The sequence below is a fragment of the Tremella mesenterica genome (assembly GCF_000271645.1).
Source record: "Tremella mesenterica DSM 1558 unplaced genomic scaffold TREMEscaffold_2, whole genome shotgun sequence".
NCBI classification, from domain to species: Eukaryota; Fungi; Basidiomycota; class Tremellomycetes; order Tremellales; family Tremellaceae; genus Tremella; species Tremella mesenterica.
The window spans coordinates 1,234,995-1,255,971 of record NW_006711226.1 but is presented as its reverse complement, the minus strand read 5'-3'; the positions used below and the strand labels follow the sequence as shown (position 1 = coordinate 1,255,971).

The following is a 20,977-nucleotide window of genomic DNA, read 5'->3' as shown; positions in this document are numbered from 1 at the left end:
GTGGCATGTGGCGGTCATCGATTATCGACGAGCACGGGTCTACGGTTGCCTAGTCTGGACATGTATGGTATTCAGCCATGCTATATATACTGTACAGTCTGGCCCCATGGGATTGTTTTGATACATATTGAAGGCTAGTAATAACCATATTTTTCACATATCTACTCTGTGACACTCTCTCACACCCACTACCAAAAGATAGATCCCAACACTTCTCTTTTCCCCCACTCTCAACCTGGCTGTAGGGCTTAAGGTGCTTGGGGTCACTTTGAACCTCCCAGGATACTGTCATTAGCTTCAGAGGTTAACAACGGAAGTAAAACCCACATGTCCGTGAACAGCTTCCACAGGATGGAAAATATCAAGCCTTGTAATCCATTGGTCGCGAGACGTACTGGTAATCCTCGACCGAAGAGGGCTAATAAGCCATCGGAAGCGACGATATCTTTCGCTGCCGTCCCTAACTTTGTCAGTTTTCCCATGTTGCACTCGAATTGAAGTCTTTAGTCTAGACCGTCTGAGCAGCGATGATGATTTGAGGAGGTATAGAAGAGGCAGAAAACTCACAATACCCCACATCCTCCTCATGCACCTGTCTATAGGTCTTTACCACTCGTAAAGAGTTGGAAACCGTGTCTGACACTACCGAAGCGGAGAAACCTATGAATGCTTGACGCTAGACAAGTCAACCTACTATTGACAGCCGAATAATATGCAAATGACTCACCGCCAGTTTCTGCATGATATTATGAGGTTGTGGGAGTACATCAGAGAGGTAATTGTACGTCTTCTTTGTCAGCTCGTTCCTATCGCCGAAGAAGGAGCTCACCCCAAACCACGGATCTATCATGTCAGCATGTCAACTACGGAATTCATTGACCGACTTACAATGTCCAACAAAGGTCGCTGCGGCAGTGGCCAAAGCACCCCACCACAAACACCCTACCCCGTTCTCCTTGATTCTCTGTCTAAGCAATCTCAAACCTTCCTTACCACCTTGTGTTTGCTGAGTCGTTTTGAGCGTATCGATAGGGGTTAATGTCATTCGGAAACAAGCGGACGCAAGACTAGCAGCGACAGTTTTAATCAATACTGGCCATTGGAAAGAGTTGAGTAACGCTAAAATACCCGCATTGGCGGCTGTATCACCAAATCGGGAGAGAGGAGCTTGAAATCTGATCATATCAGCTGAGTATTGCGATCGAAAACATAACTGACAAAGCAGCACCCATCCCAGCGTAAAATCGTCTTATACCACCTTCCGCCCAGAGAGTTTTGATAACATCCTTTAACTTGCCTCCATGACGATATTGATAGTTCATCTGAGTCCGTAGAGGCATGAGCAAAAGAACTTGCAAGACCATTGCTGCCGCTCCGGCTAGACCACCCCCTGCGGCGGACTTGAGAGCGCGAAGGAGGTCAAAGTCGACAGCGTAAGAGACTCCTCGACCGGAGATGGCGAAAAGTACGGCGAGAGGTACAGGAGTGATGAGTGCCACATAAGTGAGATTGTAATGCACCGCAGAACGGAAAGGTGTCATGGGCAGGGCGAAACTCGGTGGAGTAATGGTGGACAAGCCAAGTACAAAAGACTGTCAAGGTCAGACCTCGTGATGTAATAAAACTGTTGGACTCACAAACGCTGGATCTTGGAGGAAAGCATGCGTCGATGGAATCTTGCGGAAACCGTGGATGATTGACAAGCTGATGATGGGCACCAAGATATATCGCCAGAATGTCAGAAGAAGAACCGTTCCCAAAGAGGGAGGAATTCTCTCCTCAGATGATCTGTTTCTCAGTCTCTTGCAGATATCGAACAGGGAGTATGACATACGGCTTGGCTTCAGCGGCCCTGATGCTAGATCCACTAGCCAACATTTCCAAAACGGCATACGTCCCACCAAGACCGGCTAAACCGAATCCTACGCTTTCCCAAACGCCTGTCAGTTGTTTATCTCCAGCCACGGTTCCAACTAAAGCCCGTTGGACAGGTTTGATGAGTCCAATAAGTAAACCCAAAAGAGCTGCGATGGAGGCAGGGGTTACAATCTTTCCTAATCTTGAAGAAAGCTTCACCTCGGATCGAGGTTTGGGATCGGAGGATGCAATGAGAGGAGTGTTTTCGGTGACATCTTCCATTGACTCCGGCTCGGCAGTGACATCTGCACCATTCGATGTTTCCTCTTCTACATTTATGGACTCTTTCCTCTTTGGTATCACGTGCAATAGTCCGACTCTGATAGATGAGCAACTCGCTCTACTAGAAGATGGGAATCACCTACCGAATCACGGCGGTGAAGAGAAGATTGAGAATGATGTAGAGGACTACCCTCTCGTACACTTGGTCGAGATCTTCCATACTTCTCCATTTAAGATGCCACAGCCCCTGAAGGGAGCTAACCCGAGAGATCATGTACATTATTTGGACCAACAGAAGGGGGTACGACGATATGCTAGGCCATGAGGGAAGCTCAACAAACATCGGGTGAAAGACTTACTTGCTATAGGTCGAGCTCCCAATGATCCAATGAGGACTACCGGCATACCTCCACAATACTAAACCATAGACTACCGAGGCCGCATGAACAGTGAGAGACAATACGAGAATAGGCCAAGCAGCTGGCATTCCGTCAGTCATGAGCGCCGTCAAGTATGAATCCCGCTCACCCAACAAAAGAGACCGCCATGTCAAACTGGGTGATGAGGCCAGAACGACAAGTATCTGACATGGAAGGAGTACCCTTCCGGTGACGGTCCGTAATATCTGCAAGATGCTCAGCTTCATTTTTTGAAGGAAATCACTCACCTGTCCGATCTCCGGAGCCTTTGATCCAGCATGAGAATACCCGGCCGTGAAAACGACACAAACGGCAACCACGGCCTGAAAGGAGGTAGTGATAACATCCACTAGGGATTCCATGATGACAGATGTTTGGCGGAGAGGTCAAAGTGTGGAGAGAGGCATACACAGCGACGTAAGGAAAAGGCTTTAGCTTTGTACACGTTTGAGACGGGTTCGATAAGATATTCAGTCAGCGGCCAAGTCCGACAGAAGCGACGCTCCGGTTTTTGACAACCTCCACCTTTTGCCAGGCACGTCGTCAGTCAGCCTCCAAGTCCACCATAGCCATACAAGACACTTCTTTCCCCACCTTCACCCACGATTCCACGAGTTAGTTGTAAGAATCCCCCAGCAAGATGCCGTTCCACACTATAAAACTCAACGATGGTACCGAGATCCCAGAGATCTTTTTCGGCACTTGGAAAGTACCCAAACAGGTAACCTTTCCCAATCATACCCCGTCCGTGAAGTGGCTCACCCCAGGTCTGTACTTCTGAAGTCGACCAAGCCGTCGATATCGGTTTCGATGGTATCGACACGGCTCAAGGTAGGTCACTGGACCCAGAAAGAATCGGATCTGATGATTAGTATATGGAAACGAAGAAGAAGTCGGAAACGCCATAAAACAACTCGGTTTACCTCGAAAGGATCTTTACATCACCACAAAATGGTCCGGCGTCGATGGGAAAGGAGCAAAACAATCCTGTGAGGAAAGTCTGGAAAAGATGGGAATATCTTATATCGACCTATATCTGATCCATCATCCACGACTCAGTGGAAATGATATTCCAGGGAGTTGGAAAGAGATGGAAGCTTTGCAGAAAGAAGGTAAAGTCAAATCGATCGGTGTTTCCAAGTGAGTCCGATTGACCCGTCTCGCTATATCGCTATTCTGTCAAGTATCCGACCGTCCGGATCACTCTTTGCGATACCATGATAGATGATGAGTGGACTGAGCTCACCACATCAGCTTCAACATCGTTCAATTAGGCGAAATACTTGCTACTTGCACTATCAAGCCAGTCGTCAATCAAATCCTCCTTCACCCGTATGTCATCGCTACTACCACCCCTTTGTTGGAATACATGAAGACGCAAAATATCGTACCTGAAGGCTACTCCACACTCATTCCACTCACATCACGTCCTGGGGGTCCAGTGGACGAACCGGTCAATGCAATCGCCAAAAGACTCGGTGCCAAGCCTGAACAAATTCTTCTAGCTTGGTCAAAAGCAAAAGGGTGCGTCTCATCAAGCTCAAGCGGAATAACGCTGATATATAGTGCTATCATCGTCACTACCTCATCAAAGAAACAGCGTTTAGAAGGATACTTGGACGTGGGTGACATCGACCTCACTGACGAAGATGTGGCTGCCATCGACAAAGCTGGCACCGAGGGTCAGTTATTCGCGCAGAGATCAAAATTGGCAGTCAAGATCGGTCGATTCATGCTTGGTGCAGGTCTGACGGGATATATCCTGTATAGATTCTTCTCCTAGGTGAGATCTATAGGACAGGTAGCGTATGTAGACATCCGTGAGAGAAACGATGCAATATGTATGCGACATATCAGCACGGTTAGGACAATTCCCGGTCAGTTACTACTGACGTTCTCTCTTGCCCTTTGGTTTTGCATTTTGACTGTCACCTCTGTGTATTTCACCATTCACTCTACAGTATCGTCATAATCCAACTGATCTTCTTCCACCTAACTCTGTATCACCATGCCTGACATCTTCCTCCCATCGACTCTACCACTTGTCCCTCTTCCCCCACCTCAACTTCTCTATCCTCACCTACAGGCCACTCTCCAGATCCCTTCCTCTCATCTGGCTGTCATCCTCAATGCAATTGCTGAGAATGCCACGAGACACAAGTTAGATAGCAGTAGGATCATAGCTATTGTCCCAGTCGTCGAGATTGAACGACGCGTAGGTCGATGGGCCACCGGTACGTGACTTGATAATGCCCTTCGTCACGAGCTGATTTTTAGCGGCGAGAATCAAGAGCGTAACAAAAGTTGCGAGTCCACCAGATACATTCAATATAATCCTTGAGGGTATCGTCAGTCACATCTTTGCCGCATATCAAGACTTTTTTCCAAGCTGACCTCGTAAGGCTCGGATACGCCTTCCTCGATCTCTTCCCCCGGTTCTCTCTATCCTTCCCCCTCTGCCTTTACCCATCTCCACATACTCTCTGCCTGTCTCCGATCTGCACATCTCAGAGAATGTTGACCTCGTCCCCCTTGCAACTGCTCTTCTCCCGCCACAACTTCACGAAAAGATCAAACCCATCCCTCCGACCCTTTTGGCCGACCTTCTAGTCAGTGTCCTACAGATCGATTGGGATGTCCGTGCAGAACTGCTGGGAGTGCCAGATGTCCAAGAAAGATGCGCAAAGGTGTATACGATACTATCGAAGTTTGCATCCGATCGTGGATCAACACCACCGACTACTACCAAACCCCTTCTGACATCGACTCCCGCCACTATATCCCGCTCTAGAGCTCTGATACGCCGACCACTCGAGCCTTCAACTATGGGCCTTCCAGAAGATTTACAACCTCTTGATTCTCTTTTCCAGCGTCGATTAAGTGAGATTTCTTCCTCGGCTGGTCAAGCTATCACCCGAGAACTGAAGAGACTGTCGAAGATCCCCCCTCAATCCGCCGAATATGGTGTAGGAAAGACTTATATCGAATGGCTGCTTTCCCTTCCTTGGAAGAAAGTGACAGAGACCCCCCACGATCTCGATCTAGCGAAGGCGAGGAGTATACTGGACGACGAGCATGAAGGATTAGAAAAGGTCAAGCGTCGGGTTGTCGAATATCTTGCTGTCTATCAACTGAAACGCAAACTCTTCGAGGAAGAGGCGGCTGCGAAGCTGCAAGAGAAGAAGACTACCAAAACGACTCATCAAGCTGTACAGAATGCTGCGTTCGACGCGTCCACAGCCGGAGACCTACTCGAGCTCATCCCGAAAGACGAACGTAAGGCCCTGGAGGAGACTCAGACGCCCATGGATGATATCCTCACCAAGGACGTGTATAGAGACAAGGGGCCGATTTTGTTGTTGGTGGGTCCGCCAGGTGTGGGGAAAACGTTAGTCAAAATCTTCATTTGTTTTTGCTCGAGCTAACCTGACAGTTCCATCGCTCGCTCGTTGGCAACGTCGCTGGGTAGGAAACTTCACCGCATTTCCTTGGGTGGAGTAAGGGATGAAGCGGAAATCAGAGGTCATAGACGGACGTGAGTTATGACCCAGTTCTCAAATTATTCGGATGTCTGGCTCATATCGTAGATACATCGGTGCTTTACCCGGATTACTCGTACAAGGCTTGCGCAAGGTCGGCGTGGCCAACCCTGTCATCTTGCGTGAGCTCGAGTATGCTGTTTGTGCAAGGGTGCTGACATCATATAGTTGATGAACTTGATAAAGGCAAGTGCGGTCACCAAAACCCCAGTCGACACAGCTGAATCTGCAGTTGGCACATCCAACTTCCATGGTGACCCTTCGGCCGCCCTACTCGAAGCCCTTGACCCTGCTCAAAACTGGTCGTTCCACGATCAGTAAGTCACTCAAAAATCCGTACGACCTTGATTGATGCGTCTAGCTACCTCGGCGATGTCCCTATCGATCTAAGTCAATGCATGTTCATCGCCACTGCCAATACTCTGGACACCATCTCCCCGCCTCTTCTGGACAGATGCGAGACGATCACATGTTCTGGCTATGTGACTTCTGAGAAACTCGCCATAGCCAAAAGATTCTTACTTCCGAAGCAGGTGAAAGAGAACGGATTATTGGCAGTAGGTGTACAAATGGGTGATGGAGTCATTGAAAAAGTCATCACTGAGTTTACCTTCGAGGTGAGTGACGTCTCCTCCAGCTCCATACCAGCGAGTCGTATCAGTACAGAGATAATGACTGACGCTCCAGGCAGGAGTGAGGTCATTGGAGCGTGAGATCAGTAGGATTTGTCGGACCAAAGCGGTGGAATACTCCACAGCTCGACAATCAACCCATAGTCCCTACAATCCCGAAGTAACCTCGAATGACGTCGATACGATTTTGGGCGTTGCACACTTTGACCCGGACGTCCGAGAAGAAACGCATCGACCAGGGGTGGTAACGTGATTACTTCGTCTCCCACACAAACTGCACAGCTGACGGTCAGTGGTTTAGCGTGGCAAGCTTCCGGTACGGGCGGTATCATGTTGATAGAGACTACCTTGGTCCCGGGTGGTAATGGACAACTCGTCTTGACTGGAAGTTTGGGAGGTGTAATATCCGAATCCGCTCAACTGGGTTTGACATGGGTGAAAAGTCATTCCGCCTCTCTTGGTATTTTGTTAGGGGATACGGATCCATACAAATCTCACGATATCCACGTAAGTCATTTATACCGCAAATGACCGATTTCTCGCTGACGGAGTAGCTTCACCTTCCCGCCGGCTCAGTGAAGAAAGACGGACCCAGTGCGGGTATTGGAATGGTTCTGGCTATTGCTAGTCTCCTCACGGGACGTGTTGTCCCTTCCACTACCGCAGTGACTGGCGAGATTACTCTTCGTGGTGCAGTGTAAGTGTCTCGTGCTAGCCTCGATGTGTTGCTGATGGATAGGACACCGGTCGGGGGAATCAAGGAGAAAGTTCTCGGTGCTCATCGAGCGGGCATCAGAAAGTGAGTCGTAATCTTGGTGTCAATGGTGGAGCTGATAAGAAGGATCATCCTCCCGAAAAAGAATCTGAGAGAGGTGATGGCGGATTTACCGGAGAGCGTAAAGGATGAAATGGACTTCGTGTTTGTGGGGACTATCGAAGAGGCTTTAGAGGAAGTGTGGGGGAAAGATATCTGGACCGATACGAGTAGACCGAGGTTGGAGGCAAAGTTGTAATTTCTGTTGTTGTATCGTTTGTAGTAACTGTCACAATTGATGTAACTTCCTGCTGAACCCTTGTCTTCACTGGACAGTGACCAGAAAGTGATACGACTTGTACGATGAGAGATGCTCCTCGCCGAGCCCCCCACCTCCGATCCGCTGCCTGTATCGAGAAATCTTTCCCCCACCAACGTCATGTCCCACTTACAAACAAGCCAACGACGCCTAAACGCGGAAACGAGAAGGATGATATAGTGTCATGATATGACGATGACCTGTCACCTAGAGGGACGTCGAAGATCCAAGATGCCGAAGATCAACTGTCCGCGATACACGATCCGCAACTCGGTGTATCGGTGTATCGGTGTCTAGCTCTCGGTGAACGGTGAAAAGATGACGTGTTTTGCTTATCCCCAATCCCCCACTTACTCATCTCCCCCCCACTCTAACCACATTCTTGGGAGTCATTGTATTGTATTGTATGAGACTTGTACTCGTGTCAATCTCCCCACCTAACTACGCACGCAGCATCAAGATATGCAGACACGCAGTAAAGGTCACTCTTCTCTTCTCTTTGGTGACTGTATCGTGTAGGTACGTAGATCATTTCATCTTCAGGCCCCACAAATCCCCTCGATCGCATGATTTTCTTTCAAAAACTGGGACCTTATTCGATCCTCCCTTTCTTCGTTCCTGACGCTTAGGACCTGACGATTTTGAGGATCCGAACGACGTTTTGACACACAAAAAACGACGATCTTTTCAAAACGTGGTTCTTTCCCTACAGTAACAGGTCAAAACTTGATCCAACCTTCGGGATTCCTTGAAGAACCTTCGGAGTTTCCATTATATCATTCAAAAGTCCGAAAGAGTCCTATCATTCTACACCGAGTCTGGACCTTTTTTTTCTTTCCTTTGTCAAACATTCCGATCAAGAACATTTCCCTCAAAACCTCACCAAATCTCACTTGATCGTTATTATTTTGTCAAGTGTTACAAGTGTGGAACCGGAATAAAGAGTGAGTCTCTAAAGGTACTTTGGTATTGGAATCTATTCACGTGTAATCATTCATCCCTCGGTCGTCGGTCCGCGGTCGAAACGCGTCTTGGGGAAGTAGAAAAAAAAGGGGCATTTTTTCTCAGAGTTTTCCAATACATTCATTTCAAAGCCTTTTTCTTGCCATCTCGGGGCGATCAACTGATCAACCTCTAGGGCGTAAATCAAAACATTTCCCGTTTTTCGCTTCCACCAATTTCCCATACTCCCGACCTGCTGTCTCTGTCTCTGTCATACTTGCAGTCGCCACTGTACGCTGTACGCTGTACGCTGTACTGGTGCTGTGCTTTACTTTGCCTCACTGTGTCAAAAGGTGTGATCCACGTCAACCTTATCAATCTTATTCGACTCACTTCGGTCCGAATTTGGATATATCAACCTTTTTTCTCCCACCAAAACGTAGTTGTTCACTTTATCAATCCCAGTAAATCTAAATACCACATCTTTCTAACGACTTTCGCGAGTATTGTCGAAAAGTATTTGAACGACTTCTTTTACTTCAAGAATACCATTAGTGATATTCGATATTATTGGACATGACGGGAAAAATGCATCCGACAACAATCAAAACATACGCCGAAAGAGCCAAATTACATCCTAATCCCACAGCTAGGAGATTGTTGGAGATTATGGAAAGGAAGAAAAGTAATTTGGCTGTTAGTGTGGATGTTACTACGGTGAAAGAAGTATTGGATATCGTACGTTCCGTAGGTACAAAAGTATGTTGTGTCAAGGTGAGTCATTTCACTTTCTACTCTACTCATCATTCATCATGCTACATTCTTCATTCTTCTCTTGTTGTCAACTTTATCAACATGTGAGCTCGGAATACAATCTATGTGTAGAGAAGAGAAGAGAAAACTGATAGATGAAGACACATTGTGATATCATACAAGATTTTACATTGGATTTCGCCAAAGAATTAGTCAGGTTATCTCAACAAATGGATTTTATAATCTTTGAAGATCGTAAATTTGCCGATATAGGTGAGTTCATCTTTCCCTTCAATCCTATCATCCATCCTTGCATCCTTCCATTTCACTTTCTTTCTCATCCCAGATGATATGACCCCGAAGCTGGGTTCACATCTCTCACTCACTGATGGGGAATCTCCCCGCATACTTTCTTTGCCGCTCAATGTTTCACATATTCCCTTAGAATCCGCACGTCCACCGTCATCGCCCAGGGCGTCTCTTCGGGCGTTCATCTGAGACACGCCCTCGCCCCTGGTCTAGATATCCGCATGGGTCACAAATGTACCGCATTTCGTCATGTCACAAAACATGCTTCACCTTTCTAGTCTACCTACGTAATCATCCATAAGGCTTACCTTATTCTTATGAATAAGTATTTGAACACAATTTGTGGAAAGAAGAAACGGATATGAAAAGAAAGTATGAAGCAGAGAATTACAGATCTGATCAATAGGTAACACAGTCACACTTCAATATTCCGCAGGATTACATCGTATTTCTTCCTGGGCAGATCTCACAAACGCTCATCCACTACCGGGACCGGGTATCATTTCCGGTCTTTCTTCCGTCGGTCAACCTCTAGGTCGAGGTCTTCTTTTGTTAGCCGAAATGAGTAGTAAAGGTAATCTAGCAACTGGACAATATACAACCGAAGCTGTTCAAATGGCACGTCAAGCTGGCAGAGGTTTCGTAGTTGGATTCATCGCTATGAACAGGGTAGATATTCCTTCTCCCGTATCAAAAATACAAAAAGTCAATGGAATGGTCAACGGACATGGACATGGAAATGTGAATGTCAATGGAAATGGGAATGGATATGGAGGAGATAAAGAAATGGAAGATTATTTAATCTTAACTCCAGGTGTACAATTATCAAAAGGTGGTGATACTTTGGGACAACAATACAGAACACCACATCAAGTTATTTTTGATTCTGGTTGCGATGTCATCATTGTCGGAAGAGGGATTTACGCTGTTAAAGGGAAAGAAGCTGAAGTAGCGGAAGAATATAGAAAAGCCGCTTGGGAAGCATATGAAAGACGTTTGAGGTGTTAATAATAATTTCATCTTATCGTAAACTTTCTTCTTCTTCCAATCCATATCTCTATATTTGTCATTTCGTATCGAAAAACTCAAACTACCTACCGTGCACTTTGTGGAATATAAATTGTGTTCTATTTCTGGCAGCTACGATCTCTCAACCGACCGACAATCGAAGATCCAAGCATTGTTCTTGATCCGGGTTACGACGAACTTCGACTTCTCACACGATGACACGATGGTACGATGGTACGATGACGATAAGAAGAAAAGATTGGAAAGACGTAACCGTTGAAAGTAACATGTGAAAATTTAGTCAAAAAAGGAGGACGATCTCTATTAGTGTCATTTATTCTCTCTCTCTCTCTTCAATATAGTTTCTATCACTGTCCTGTCGTGCATGCCAATCCAATGTCAATCTTCCACTTTTGTCTAATCTCATGCATCAATGGTCTAACGCATATGAATCCAGACTTCGTCGATGTCGTGGATACGACGTACACTCTTACAATACATCACCCCCACGACGAGTTGACGATCATACAGTACAACCTCCTCGCGCCACTTACGCCTCAGTCAGAATCCACATCGATCACTTCATGTTCGTCCCAATCTTGTCCATCATACATAAAGTCGTCGTCGTCGTCCACAACGATCGGATCGACTTGAGATCGTGTAGTCTGTGTTTTATTCGGAGTGACAGAAGATGGAACTTGATTGGTCGTCTTTACTGATCGAAGTTGATTTCCCGAACCTAGATTAGCCCAAGGATCAGGTTTTTCATCTTTGGGTGCAGAATTTGATGATTCCCCAACGCTTGGTCCGTCTGATATTGTTTCTTCGGCTTTACGTTTTCCTTTGTTCCGTAGACTTTGACCGGCACCACTGAACGCTTGGGCGGGTTCTGGTTCGGGAACCTTTGGTTTGGGTGCTTTGGAAGCATCGAAAGGTACGTATTTGTAACCAAAAAAGAATTTGCCAGCGGGAAGTAACAATGCAGCGGGGACTTTACGATCGGTATCGTTCAATGAATCGGGGGTTATAATTTTTGCACCACTGTTACATCAGCTCCATCCCAAAAAACAGGCGAGCTTTGATGAAATTAAGAGAAAATGACTAACCCATTCCGACTAAGTTTCGAACTTGATTCAGCTTCTTCAATTTTCTTCGTTAAACCTTTTCCCTTGATTCGTTTCCCACTCAAACTTTGACCCACACCGGTGAAACTTTCCCTTGGTGTAGAGTCCCCACTACCGGCCGTACCCCCTAGAGAACTCGCAGGTCGACTACTACTAGCTGAAGTAGTATGATTCAAGTCTATCTTCAACTTCTCAGCCATGGTAGGTATAGGCACCGGGGCGGCACGTGGAGGTTCGACATATCCGAGGGGAGTGGCGAAATCAACTTCTAAATCGGTATCGATGACGGATATTCCCGAACCTTCGGGTTGAGTTTCGAGTACTGCAAATTCGAAAATGAGAGAGTTGTACGTGATTTCGATGATGTCGCCTTTGGTAAGAGTGGAATAAAAACGTAATGCAGATTCGAGTCTGAGAAGTTAACGCTGCTTCATTTACTAAATTTCGGAATGTGTTTAATGACGCTAGAATCTGTGTGCATCTGTGAGAATGTGAAAGGTCATTTTTGTGGAAGGAAAGATCGACATACACAGCTCGCGGATCTGATACTTGAAGGAAATCCGTAGACTGAGCCTGAAGTTTGACGAGCTTTCCCTTTGGTAGTGAGGCCCCAGTCAAACGAATCGGATCGCCCTCTTCTAGTTGAAGGGTTTTCATCATCTGAAAATCAATATTAAACCTTTATATGACACAACTCGAAACTTACCCATGCTGGCAGATGTACATTCCCCTCGTCGGCAATGAATTCGAGTACACCGGGCATGTGTCCTCAATTCATTAGGATTACGAGGATTACGAAGTTGAAAAGTCCATGGTCCTGGTATATCCAAAGAAGCTTCCGAAATCAGTGTCATCCTTCTGAACAAACGTAGAAGAGGATCTCACAAAGCTTAGCAAGCGCAGAAGCTGGCATGATAACTATTCCACGTCAGCCTCAGCCTCAAGACACGAAGTATCAGTACTGTATACGTACTTTTGCCACCGTATAACAGCTCTATTCTGTCTCTTTGAGACATGACAGCTACCGAGTACGCCCGATAATATTCGTCGAAAGCACTATGTATCAACGAACGATCTGTTTACTTTTGAATAAATTTGTAACTCACTCTGGTGGAGGCGCCATATATCTACCCCAATTCATACCTTGTCCCCCCAACAACTGATTGAAAATACTCCCTGCACCTCTCCCACGCATAGTCGGCATTGGGGGAAAGTTATAATCTTCTGCCAGTGTGAGATTCGACCACCAGAATAGAAGAGAAGTTTGACTCACCCTCATCATCATCGTATCCGTGGTTCATGGTGACGATTGAAATCGATCAAAGCTCAGTTGCGCGTTGCTATATTATTTGCCACTGGATCCGACCCACAGGGCTTTTCTGTTCTTATACTTGGATGTAGAGTATTATCTTAGAGTGTGACAGGAGCCAACGTGTTGTTGCACGATGAGACAGAGCCCAGAGGGGGATATATAAAGTAGATTACGTTGGACTAGACAGCTTGAAAGCGTCCAACCAAAGTAGCAAGCATCACTTCGTCATCTCTCATCTTCGCCACGTGGGTTTGGTTCCGCTCCTTCACCACACTCCCCCTCTCATACAAAACCCCTCTTCTACTCAAGAATAAACAGCAACGACGATGAAATGTCCTTTCCATATCCTTCATCACCAGGTTCCTCTTCATCGGCATTCATCCCCTTCAACTCTCCTTCCTCTACTCCCGTGGTCCAGCCGGTGACACGATCTCGGACACTTTTCTACTTGTCCATCAGAGATAGTTCAATACCTTATTCCAGTCGACGTAAGGGCAAAGGTCGGCAATATGGCGAGACTCTGGATGTTGCCGATGAAGAGCAGGGTTTGATGGATGGACAAGATGGTCGTTCGGGTTTACCTCCAAGATGGTGATTCTTTACATCTTCTTCTACTATGCTCATTGACTGACTCGACAGGGTTTGACATATCAGAAGAAGTAGAGGAAATCTTGTCAAGATTGAAACCTAAGAGTATGTAGTTTTTCATTTAGTGTATACTCCAGCAAGGAGAAAGATGACTGATGATTGAGTCGCCCAGTTGGACAAGCTGCATGCAAAACACGTTTTACCTGGCTTCACTGATCGGACGGCGGAAGAAAGAGAAATCGAACGTCAAACGAGTGAAATCACCAGAGTGAGTCCTTGTGTGCGTTTCAGTAAGGAAGGCTGATGAGAAGGACTTTAGAAAGTGTTCTTCTCTGATAGGGACGATTGTACCATCCAGGAAGAAAAGTAGGGTGGAAACTCTCACTGCTAAGAATGTACAAAGAGGATTAGCACAAAAGGTACAGGATGCCAGTGGACAGTTCAGGAAGAAACAGAGGGTGTATATGCAGAGTAAGCCTAAAGCTGTCGTACTTGCTTCAGGAAGATGAGCTAATGGGTAGAACTACAAGGTCATGCTATCAAAAATAAGGATATCTTAGCTGCGAGCGGAGCGATAAAGCTACATGGATCGGAAGGGATAGATGAGTTAAAGGAAGACGAAGAAGCCGTGAGTGAAGTGGTCTACGTGAACCCCGACATTCACCTTACCTTGTGGCATCCATGCCTGCGCCACAGTTTGGTGGGTGGAAGTCATGCTAAATATCAGTCTCAAATGCAATCACAATCCCAAGTAGCAGTCGATATCGACATTGATAAACGTACCAAAGAAATCACCCAAATAGCATCGAGCATCTCTGAACTGGCCGATTTATTCCGCGATCTCGGAAATCTCGTTGTGGCTCAAGGAACTGTGTTAGACAGTGTGGAATACAACGTGCAGACCACAGCTCGAGAGCTGACGGGCGCGGTTGAGGAGCTGAAGACTGCTCAAAGGTGAGTGCAGAGTCGCCCCCTTTGCCCTGATCTATACACAGCCTCGTCTCTCAAGCAATTTTCTAAATCTCGTGTTGATATCGCTTCTGAAATGAGAATTTGTGTGTGAAGTGATACAAGGTGTGTAACTGACGATCAGATACCAAGCCAACACCGGTCGAAGAAAATGCATCTTATTCCTCATCCTGTGCATTGTCGGTGTCATTATTGTTCTCATCTACAAACCTCGCTCTCACGACGCGATCCCTGTTGTCCCATCCGACTCAACAGATTATCCCGTGAACACCATCCATTCCGAATACTATTTCATACCGAGTCATTCTCGATCTCACATCAAATCTCGACCTACCAAAACACGACGACCCGTGGTCAAACCGAGTCCTTTGCCCGATTATATAGGAGATGACGAAGAATGAGCTTTCCAAACAATATTCATTGTAGAGTAGAGATACATCTGGGAATGCATCGTATCATTATACATACCGATCAGATGAATCCCCATAGTAATCGAGCAAATTGGTTCCATCCTCCATCCCATTGTGTCCCATCTGGCTCTTCTGTTTTCTTCGACTGACCACTCCAACGTTTCAACATGGTTTCGAACCATTCGAGCTTGGCAAAATAACGAGGATCGTCATCGACTTCTATCTCAATTGGACTTCCCATGACATGTCTAGCATACTCCACCAGATCTCTCAAGTATCCGTATACATTATCCGGAGGGATTTTACCAGTTTGTGACGAAAGTAAAAATACAGGTTCTAAAGTGAATAAAGTGTAATGCCTCGGTCGTGTTCTACTCACTTCACGAGAAAAGAAACTTTCAGGTGTAGTATGACGAGCATGTATCTCTTGTAGAGCAGTGAGAGAGTACACCGCTGCTTCTGGGGGATTGACCAATGATAAATGTGTAGCGACTAAAGCGTGATACCAGATAGTGATATTATTGCCATAAGCACGTGCCATAGCTCCTTGTTCCGACGTGGCCATCCAGTCTAGATGATTTCGAAACCAGGTTTTGAGGTCGTCCAATAATTCTTGTGGTATAGTGAGGAAAGTCAAGGTGGAGGAAACAAGTAGGAGATAGCGAATCTATCATCAATTATCAATCAACGACATTGATATCTGTCAAGGAGGACTTACGGCAATGACGAAAGCTTGATCTCCTCTAAGTGGTGAAGAGGATGGATTACATTGAGCATATAGAATCTCAGGTAACATACTATTAATCAATGATCGATTGCAAGGAGTATGAAAAACTTTGACTCACCGAGTATCGTGATTGATGAAGAAGTATCGGAGTAGATTTTCAGCTTGTTTTGAACATTGATCCGCCAGATAAGGAAGATACTTTGAACCTAGAGCAAGAGTGTGAATGGCCATACTGGCTTTTTGTAGTTGATTCTGACCCTGAGGAAGCTCGCAATCTTCCATGTCAACCAATGTCCTAATTTGTTACTTATTCGAGATGAAAGCTCACATGGGTTTCGTCTTCCATCCCGATGTTCTATAAGTCAGCCTGATCCGACATAGCTACTAGCTACGACCCATATCGTAGTAAGACATGTTTAGGAGAGAATTGTGGGAAGAAGTTGAGGGGAGAAGTATAGGAGTCCGTGCATGCCTTGCAGACTCACTCACCCCAATGACCTGGTTCAACTTCCCACCAATAGGGCTTCAACGTATAAAGGTAATTCTTCCCTTCTGGACAGAGGAGGGGAGAGTAGGTGACGGAGAAAACTTCGTCAGAGCCGATATAATTTTTACATAACTTCTCCAAGAGTTTGAGGGTATGCGGAGCAGGGTTATCTTCCAGACATGAAGTCAAGATCAGTCCCGGATATCTTGGTGGAGGGATAGGTTTTGGCTCTGACATGACGGAATGTCAGACGAAGAAGAGTCACCGTTACAGCATGCCTGTTGGGGAGAAGAATGATCAACCTCTTGATGGTGAGCTCGTGGCTAGTGAGTCATGGATCATGGTTTTGATGGGGACAACAAAGGAGTTTCGTCATCCTCTGGCCTCTGGACAGCTGGGGAACGATTTCGATCACACGGCCTCCACTTTGGCGACTGATTTTACAAACTACTACTTTAGTGTCAGCCGACATTCCTTCTTCTCTCTTCCACCTTTCTTCTTTCTCTCAAATCTCCTATCCTCCCTTCCATCCCCTCATCTGTCCTTACTCTCCATAGATCCTCCTCCTTGTAAGTACAGTTGTATAAAACCTCTCCAAGATGGAGCAGCCTCAGCAGAGGAGAAGTGTACATGAGATCCGCTTGTACGGTTTGCACAGTAGTAGTAAGTCCTTCTCCACCACATCACATTCAAGGTGGACCGGCGAATTTACCACACCTCTTTTCCCAATCATGATATTTCTCATCGTAATGAACAAGTCCGCTCATGCATCTCATCCTCTCCCACACCACTTCCATCCACTGGTGCCTGAACGACATCCCCCAGGAAGTCCGGTGCCAAAATGTCCCCCTCCTTCGCCAACTTTCAACGCACACACATGATCTCCCCATGAGTGCTGACACGCAGTCACACCTGATAGCTTGAGCACTTTCTTCTCCAATGGAGGTAAATTTCTCCCCTCCCTTTCAATTCTTCTCGCACTTACACCAGTCCGCGTTCTTGGCGTCAAATGCCATCCTAATCCTCCACCTCAAGAACTCCAGTGGGCACAAATCTGGGTGGGGACCGAAGAAGACCTTGAGCTTTGTCTCAGGCTCCAAAGCACCTTGGCCGACAGCGGAATGTAAGGCTCTTCTTTCATACACTGACATTGTCTCACTGGCAGCATCCTTACGAAAGCTCCCGCAGAGCCAATGCTTAACACCCCCAATCCTGTCCTATCTGGCTCTCTACCCCCGGCATTCCCCTTGACTCCTCCATCTTTATCTCACTTTTCTTCCGCTTCCGCCGATGCTCTCGATCGCCAGATGCTGCAGCATGGCCCGTTACCTCGTAACCTATATGTTATGGGTCTTCCACTCGACCTCACTCAGTAAGTCTAACACCTCGTGACGGTCCTGACGACAGATTACAGTTCAGGAACCTCTTCAGCTCCAATGGCATGGTAGAGCACTCGGCGCTCCTTTCTCAACTCGATGGTCTGGGACGTAGGAGGTAAGTTTCTCGAGTCGACCACGCGAGCTGACTGGCAGGGGCTTTGTGCTCATGTCCACGCACGCCGAGGCTAATGCAGCCATGAATGCGATGCATGGCAGAATGATAGAGTGAGTGGTTGTTGGAGCCGAAGAATCAATGTTGAGAACAGTGGATTCAAGATTGACGTTTCGTGGGCATTGGTTCAGAGGGAAGCTAAGCATTTCACTTCCAGTAAGTCATACTTGTTTTCGAACACAGCTCTCACACTCATCAAATAGGCCCGTACGGTTCGATGTCAAATCGCGTTGTGCATCCGCCAAGCACGCCCATCCGCCGAGAACCGGCCGTAGACTGCTCTGTGGTAGTGGAAAATCTGGTGAGGTATTGTAAACAATTCAACACTTTACTGACCGTTCAGGATCGCACATACTTCCCCTCCGCCAATTGCATCCGTGAAATCTTCGCCAATTTCGGACCCATAGCTCGTGTCACTATCCTTCCCACCGACAATCTCGAAGTCATCATCCAGTTTGAACATCCCGTATCGGCCGCTGCTCTTCTCAACGCCAATGGTCTATCCCTCGGTGGACGCTCACTCGTGACCCGTCGCTTCATTCCAACTCCTCACTCCATGAGTCAACTCCAGCCTCAAATCCCAACACCCCCTCAGACAGCCCCTCGAGCTCATTTCGACCCCTTTGCACACGAAAGTGATTCAAACATTTTTCAGCGAGAGCGTGGAATTCTCAGCTTGCTCAACGCCAACTCGGAACCTTTTGTACCTCCTTCCAGGATGGGAACTCGAGCACCTACGCAGGAGAGTGATAGTCCTAGCATGGACGATTTAGGTTCGAGTCAAAGTGGACAGGCGAGTAGTAGTTCAAAGAGCAAAAAATCACACGAGATGAGAAGTGCACCCACTGGGCTAGAGAACAGCAGGGGGCGTGACTTCTGGCACAAGTCTACACCATGGTGTGAGTGTGCTCAACTGAGCGAGCTGACTGAAGCTAGAATGCACTAACTTTTGACCCATCAACTATTTACGTATACATTCAAGTCTTCCAAGTTTTCCAAGTCTTCAACATGCGCAATCAAACAAAAGCCTCAAATCATGGCATCATTCACTCTTTCTTATCATGTCTTTCGTTCTCATCACCTCACTACTGATCTTGGCGACCCCTGCGTCCATCTTCTCACTCACTTCGACAGTTATCCGTCGATCATGCATGAAAACCGCTTCGCCGTACATGCACGTACAGTACCCGTACATAGCATGCGTACTAGAGACACGATGCATGGATATTTGGTGATTGATTTTGGTACAATATGGCCATCTTCATCTTCCCTACACATTCTACATCAAGTACGATGTACTGATCTCATCGACCAAACTGATTGTCAGCTATTCATCGCCTATCATAACTGACACCAACTCACGAGCCATTCCGCCATTTTACCCATGACACTCCCTTGTCCTTGATCCACTTCATCCCAAGCGTAATCCTCTCTCTTCGTTTGAACGGGTGTTTTGGCCCTCAAGATGTTCCCTTCTTTCGGTCTCAGAGGTGTTCCTATTCCTCCGCTCAACTCGCGCTGCATCTCTCCTGGGTGTCCTTCAGACCAGGGTACCATACCACTTGAAGTGAAGCCAGAGGATGAAGATGACGAAACGACTTTGACGCCTAGCATCCATCGTCCACCGATAATTTCGCCATGTCGTCGAAGACAGTAGGCAGCGGAAGTTGGAGAGGCATAAGTGACTGTGAACCAATTGCTCCCCTGGGGTCCGGGGACGTAGGAGATGATCTCGCCTATGGCTGACAGGTACGGTTGGAGTTCTGGAAGAGCTGAAGGAGGGGGACCGAAGATATGGAGAGAGGTGGTAGTCGGCGTGGCGGTGAGGGAAGGGGGTGGGGGAAGACTGGAGGTTAGGGCGTGCCATGTTCCGCTGTCAAACCCGTGACATTTGTAGAGATATGGGATGATAATCACTCCTCTTTCTTTGGCTGAGACGTCCTTCCATTCTCCTGGAGCGTGAAATTTGCCAAAAAGGGCAGCTGATACAGGGAAGGCAATAGGAACACGACTGAAAGAAGAATTATAACAATCTACATGGAGGTATCAATGCTCAGTTCGAGATGAGGGAAAGGTTTGAGATCTGCGAGTGCCGGCAATCATAGTGGATATCATCAGGTTTCAGGTGCATGACAACGAAAGTACAGAGACTGAGAAACTCACACTTGCGTAATGGGTACCACGGCTTTTGTAGGTGATTCTGCCACGTCTCGAAGGCTGGTGGTGGGTGGAAGATCCTCGTCCATCGGGGCTGGAAGTGACCTCCTAGCACCTGGTGTAGGTGCATTTCTAGGTGAACTGTTTTGTTAGATTTTCCCACGTTTTCAAAATACTTGCAAGACCGCTTCTCATCTGAAACTCTAAAGATGACGGCAGCAAGATACATCCATCCATATCGTTGAGGAGAGTGTGGATACATTAAGTATGGGTATAAAGCCAGAGATATGAGAACATACGTCTCAAGTGAATGATAAGGTGTGTGAAGGATGTACACTGAGAAAAAGCACACAAAACTCACCTATCTGAAAACCGAGCAGTAGGACTAGGTCTACCTCCTCCCATCCCAGGTGGACTTGTAGGTGTTTGACCCATCACTAACTTGCCAGCTGGAGAACTAGCAAAAGTAGGTAAGAACTTTATCCCATCGGCAGCTTTAGCATCGTCCGGATCGAGATCATCACCAGCGAACCTCGCCCTCGTCTGTGGGGAAAAAGCCGAGTTTGTGTTTGAGTTTGAAGAGGGAAGATGATGTCGTGCAGGTGTATGAAAAGCGTGAGAAGAAGATTGTGTCCACCAATCTGAAGAAGACATTGTTTCTTCTTTTCTTCTTTTCTTCTTGTATTCTATTATTCTGTGTATTCTAGATCGTATTTGTTATTCCTTTTGAAAGATGGTTTTGTTGTTATTGCGAAAGTGGGAATACACTCCAGTGCAGGTACAGGTGATAACGGATTCTCACAGTAAGGCCACGTCATATAACTTGGACAATCCCCAT

General features: G+C 46.7%; 9 protein-coding genes across 9 annotated transcripts; 5 read left to right on the top strand and 4 right to left on the bottom strand.

Annotated features, from left to right (window-relative positions):
* Nucleotides 1–153: 153 nt before the first annotated feature.
* On the bottom strand, nucleotides 154–2,920 carry TREMEDRAFT_60254 (uncharacterized protein; the record flags this gene model as incomplete). Its single annotated transcript, XM_007002697.1, has 12 exons — nucleotides 154–256; nucleotides 328–460; nucleotides 568–676; nucleotides 728–787; nucleotides 830–843; nucleotides 889–1,175; nucleotides 1,219–1,592; nucleotides 1,638–1,788; nucleotides 1,835–2,236; nucleotides 2,283–2,396; nucleotides 2,499–2,764; nucleotides 2,807–2,920. 12 exons carry the CDS (start codon nucleotides 2,918–2,920, stop codon nucleotides 154–156), a joined length of 2,127 nt encoding a protein of 708 aa, XP_007002759.1.
* A 278-nt stretch (nucleotides 2,921–3,198) lies between these two features.
* TREMEDRAFT_67700 (uncharacterized protein) lies at nucleotides 3,199–4,450 on the top strand (the record flags this gene model as incomplete). The annotated part of the gene is made up of 6 exons (XM_007002936.1): nucleotides 3,199–3,279; nucleotides 3,326–3,389; nucleotides 3,431–3,698; nucleotides 3,813–4,082; nucleotides 4,125–4,240; nucleotides 4,416–4,450. 6 exons carry the CDS (start codon nucleotides 3,199–3,201, stop codon nucleotides 4,448–4,450), a joined length of 834 nt encoding a protein of 277 aa, XP_007002998.1.
* Nucleotides 4,451–5,383: 933 nt separating this feature from the next.
* Nucleotides 5,384–7,742, top strand: TREMEDRAFT_67699 (uncharacterized protein; the record flags this gene model as incomplete). Its single annotated transcript, XM_007002935.1, has 11 exons — nucleotides 5,384–5,946; nucleotides 5,992–6,093; nucleotides 6,146–6,219; nucleotides 6,266–6,283; nucleotides 6,330–6,414; nucleotides 6,459–6,714; nucleotides 6,785–6,978; nucleotides 7,023–7,236; nucleotides 7,284–7,426; nucleotides 7,469–7,528; nucleotides 7,571–7,742. The coding sequence occupies 11 exons, from the start codon at nucleotides 5,384–5,386 to the stop codon at nucleotides 7,740–7,742; spliced, it is 1,881 nt and encodes a 626-aa protein (XP_007002997.1).
* A 1,578-nt stretch (nucleotides 7,743–9,320) lies between these two features.
* TREMEDRAFT_60252 (uncharacterized protein) lies at nucleotides 9,321–10,814 on the top strand (the record flags this gene model as incomplete). The annotated part of the gene is made up of 3 exons (XM_007002696.1): nucleotides 9,321–9,518; nucleotides 9,653–9,770; nucleotides 10,213–10,814. 3 exons carry the CDS (start codon nucleotides 9,321–9,323, stop codon nucleotides 10,812–10,814), a joined length of 918 nt encoding a protein of 305 aa, XP_007002758.1.
* Nucleotides 10,815–11,371: 557 nt separating this feature from the next.
* TREMEDRAFT_67697 (uncharacterized protein) lies at nucleotides 11,372–13,239 on the bottom strand (the record flags this gene model as incomplete). Its single annotated transcript, XM_007002934.1, is given in 10 exon segments — nucleotides 11,372–11,625; nucleotides 11,650–11,855; nucleotides 11,921–12,349; nucleotides 12,468–12,598; nucleotides 12,645–12,706; nucleotides 12,726–12,773; nucleotides 12,824–12,856; nucleotides 12,912–12,994; nucleotides 13,045–13,081; nucleotides 13,212–13,239. 10 exon segments carry the CDS (start codon nucleotides 13,237–13,239, stop codon nucleotides 11,372–11,374), a joined length of 1,311 nt encoding a protein of 436 aa, XP_007002996.1.
* Nucleotides 13,240–13,581: 342 nt separating this feature from the next.
* On the top strand, nucleotides 13,582–14,858 carry TREMEDRAFT_60250 (uncharacterized protein; the record flags this gene model as incomplete). Its single annotated transcript, XM_007002695.1, has 7 exons — nucleotides 13,582–13,825; nucleotides 13,890–13,943; nucleotides 14,003–14,106; nucleotides 14,150–14,309; nucleotides 14,360–14,466; nucleotides 14,566–14,792; nucleotides 14,834–14,858. The coding sequence occupies 7 exons, from the start codon at nucleotides 13,582–13,584 to the stop codon at nucleotides 14,856–14,858; spliced, it is 921 nt and encodes a 306-aa protein (XP_007002757.1).
* A 420-nt stretch (nucleotides 14,859–15,278) lies between these two features.
* Nucleotides 15,279–16,668, bottom strand: TREMEDRAFT_67696 (uncharacterized protein; the record flags this gene model as incomplete). Its single annotated transcript, XM_007002933.1, has 4 exons — nucleotides 15,279–15,829; nucleotides 15,932–16,014; nucleotides 16,063–16,219; nucleotides 16,434–16,668. The coding sequence occupies 4 exons, from the start codon at nucleotides 16,666–16,668 to the stop codon at nucleotides 15,279–15,281; spliced, it is 1,026 nt and encodes a 341-aa protein (XP_007002995.1).
* A 362-nt stretch (nucleotides 16,669–17,030) lies between these two features.
* Nucleotides 17,031–18,928, top strand: TREMEDRAFT_60248 (uncharacterized protein; the record flags this gene model as incomplete). Its single annotated transcript, XM_007002694.1, has 7 exons — nucleotides 17,031–17,094; nucleotides 17,338–17,554; nucleotides 17,597–17,803; nucleotides 17,851–17,925; nucleotides 17,964–18,035; nucleotides 18,077–18,138; nucleotides 18,186–18,928. 7 exons carry the CDS (start codon nucleotides 17,031–17,033, stop codon nucleotides 18,926–18,928), a joined length of 1,440 nt encoding a protein of 479 aa, XP_007002756.1.
* Nucleotides 18,929–19,286: 358 nt separating this feature from the next.
* On the bottom strand, nucleotides 19,287–20,793 carry TREMEDRAFT_67695 (uncharacterized protein; the record flags this gene model as incomplete). The annotated part of the gene is made up of 4 exons (XM_007002932.1): nucleotides 19,287–19,309; nucleotides 19,374–19,828; nucleotides 20,146–20,280; nucleotides 20,501–20,793. The coding sequence occupies 4 exons, from the start codon at nucleotides 20,791–20,793 to the stop codon at nucleotides 19,287–19,289; spliced, it is 906 nt and encodes a 301-aa protein (XP_007002994.1).
* Between the last annotated feature and the right edge of the window lie 184 nt (nucleotides 20,794–20,977).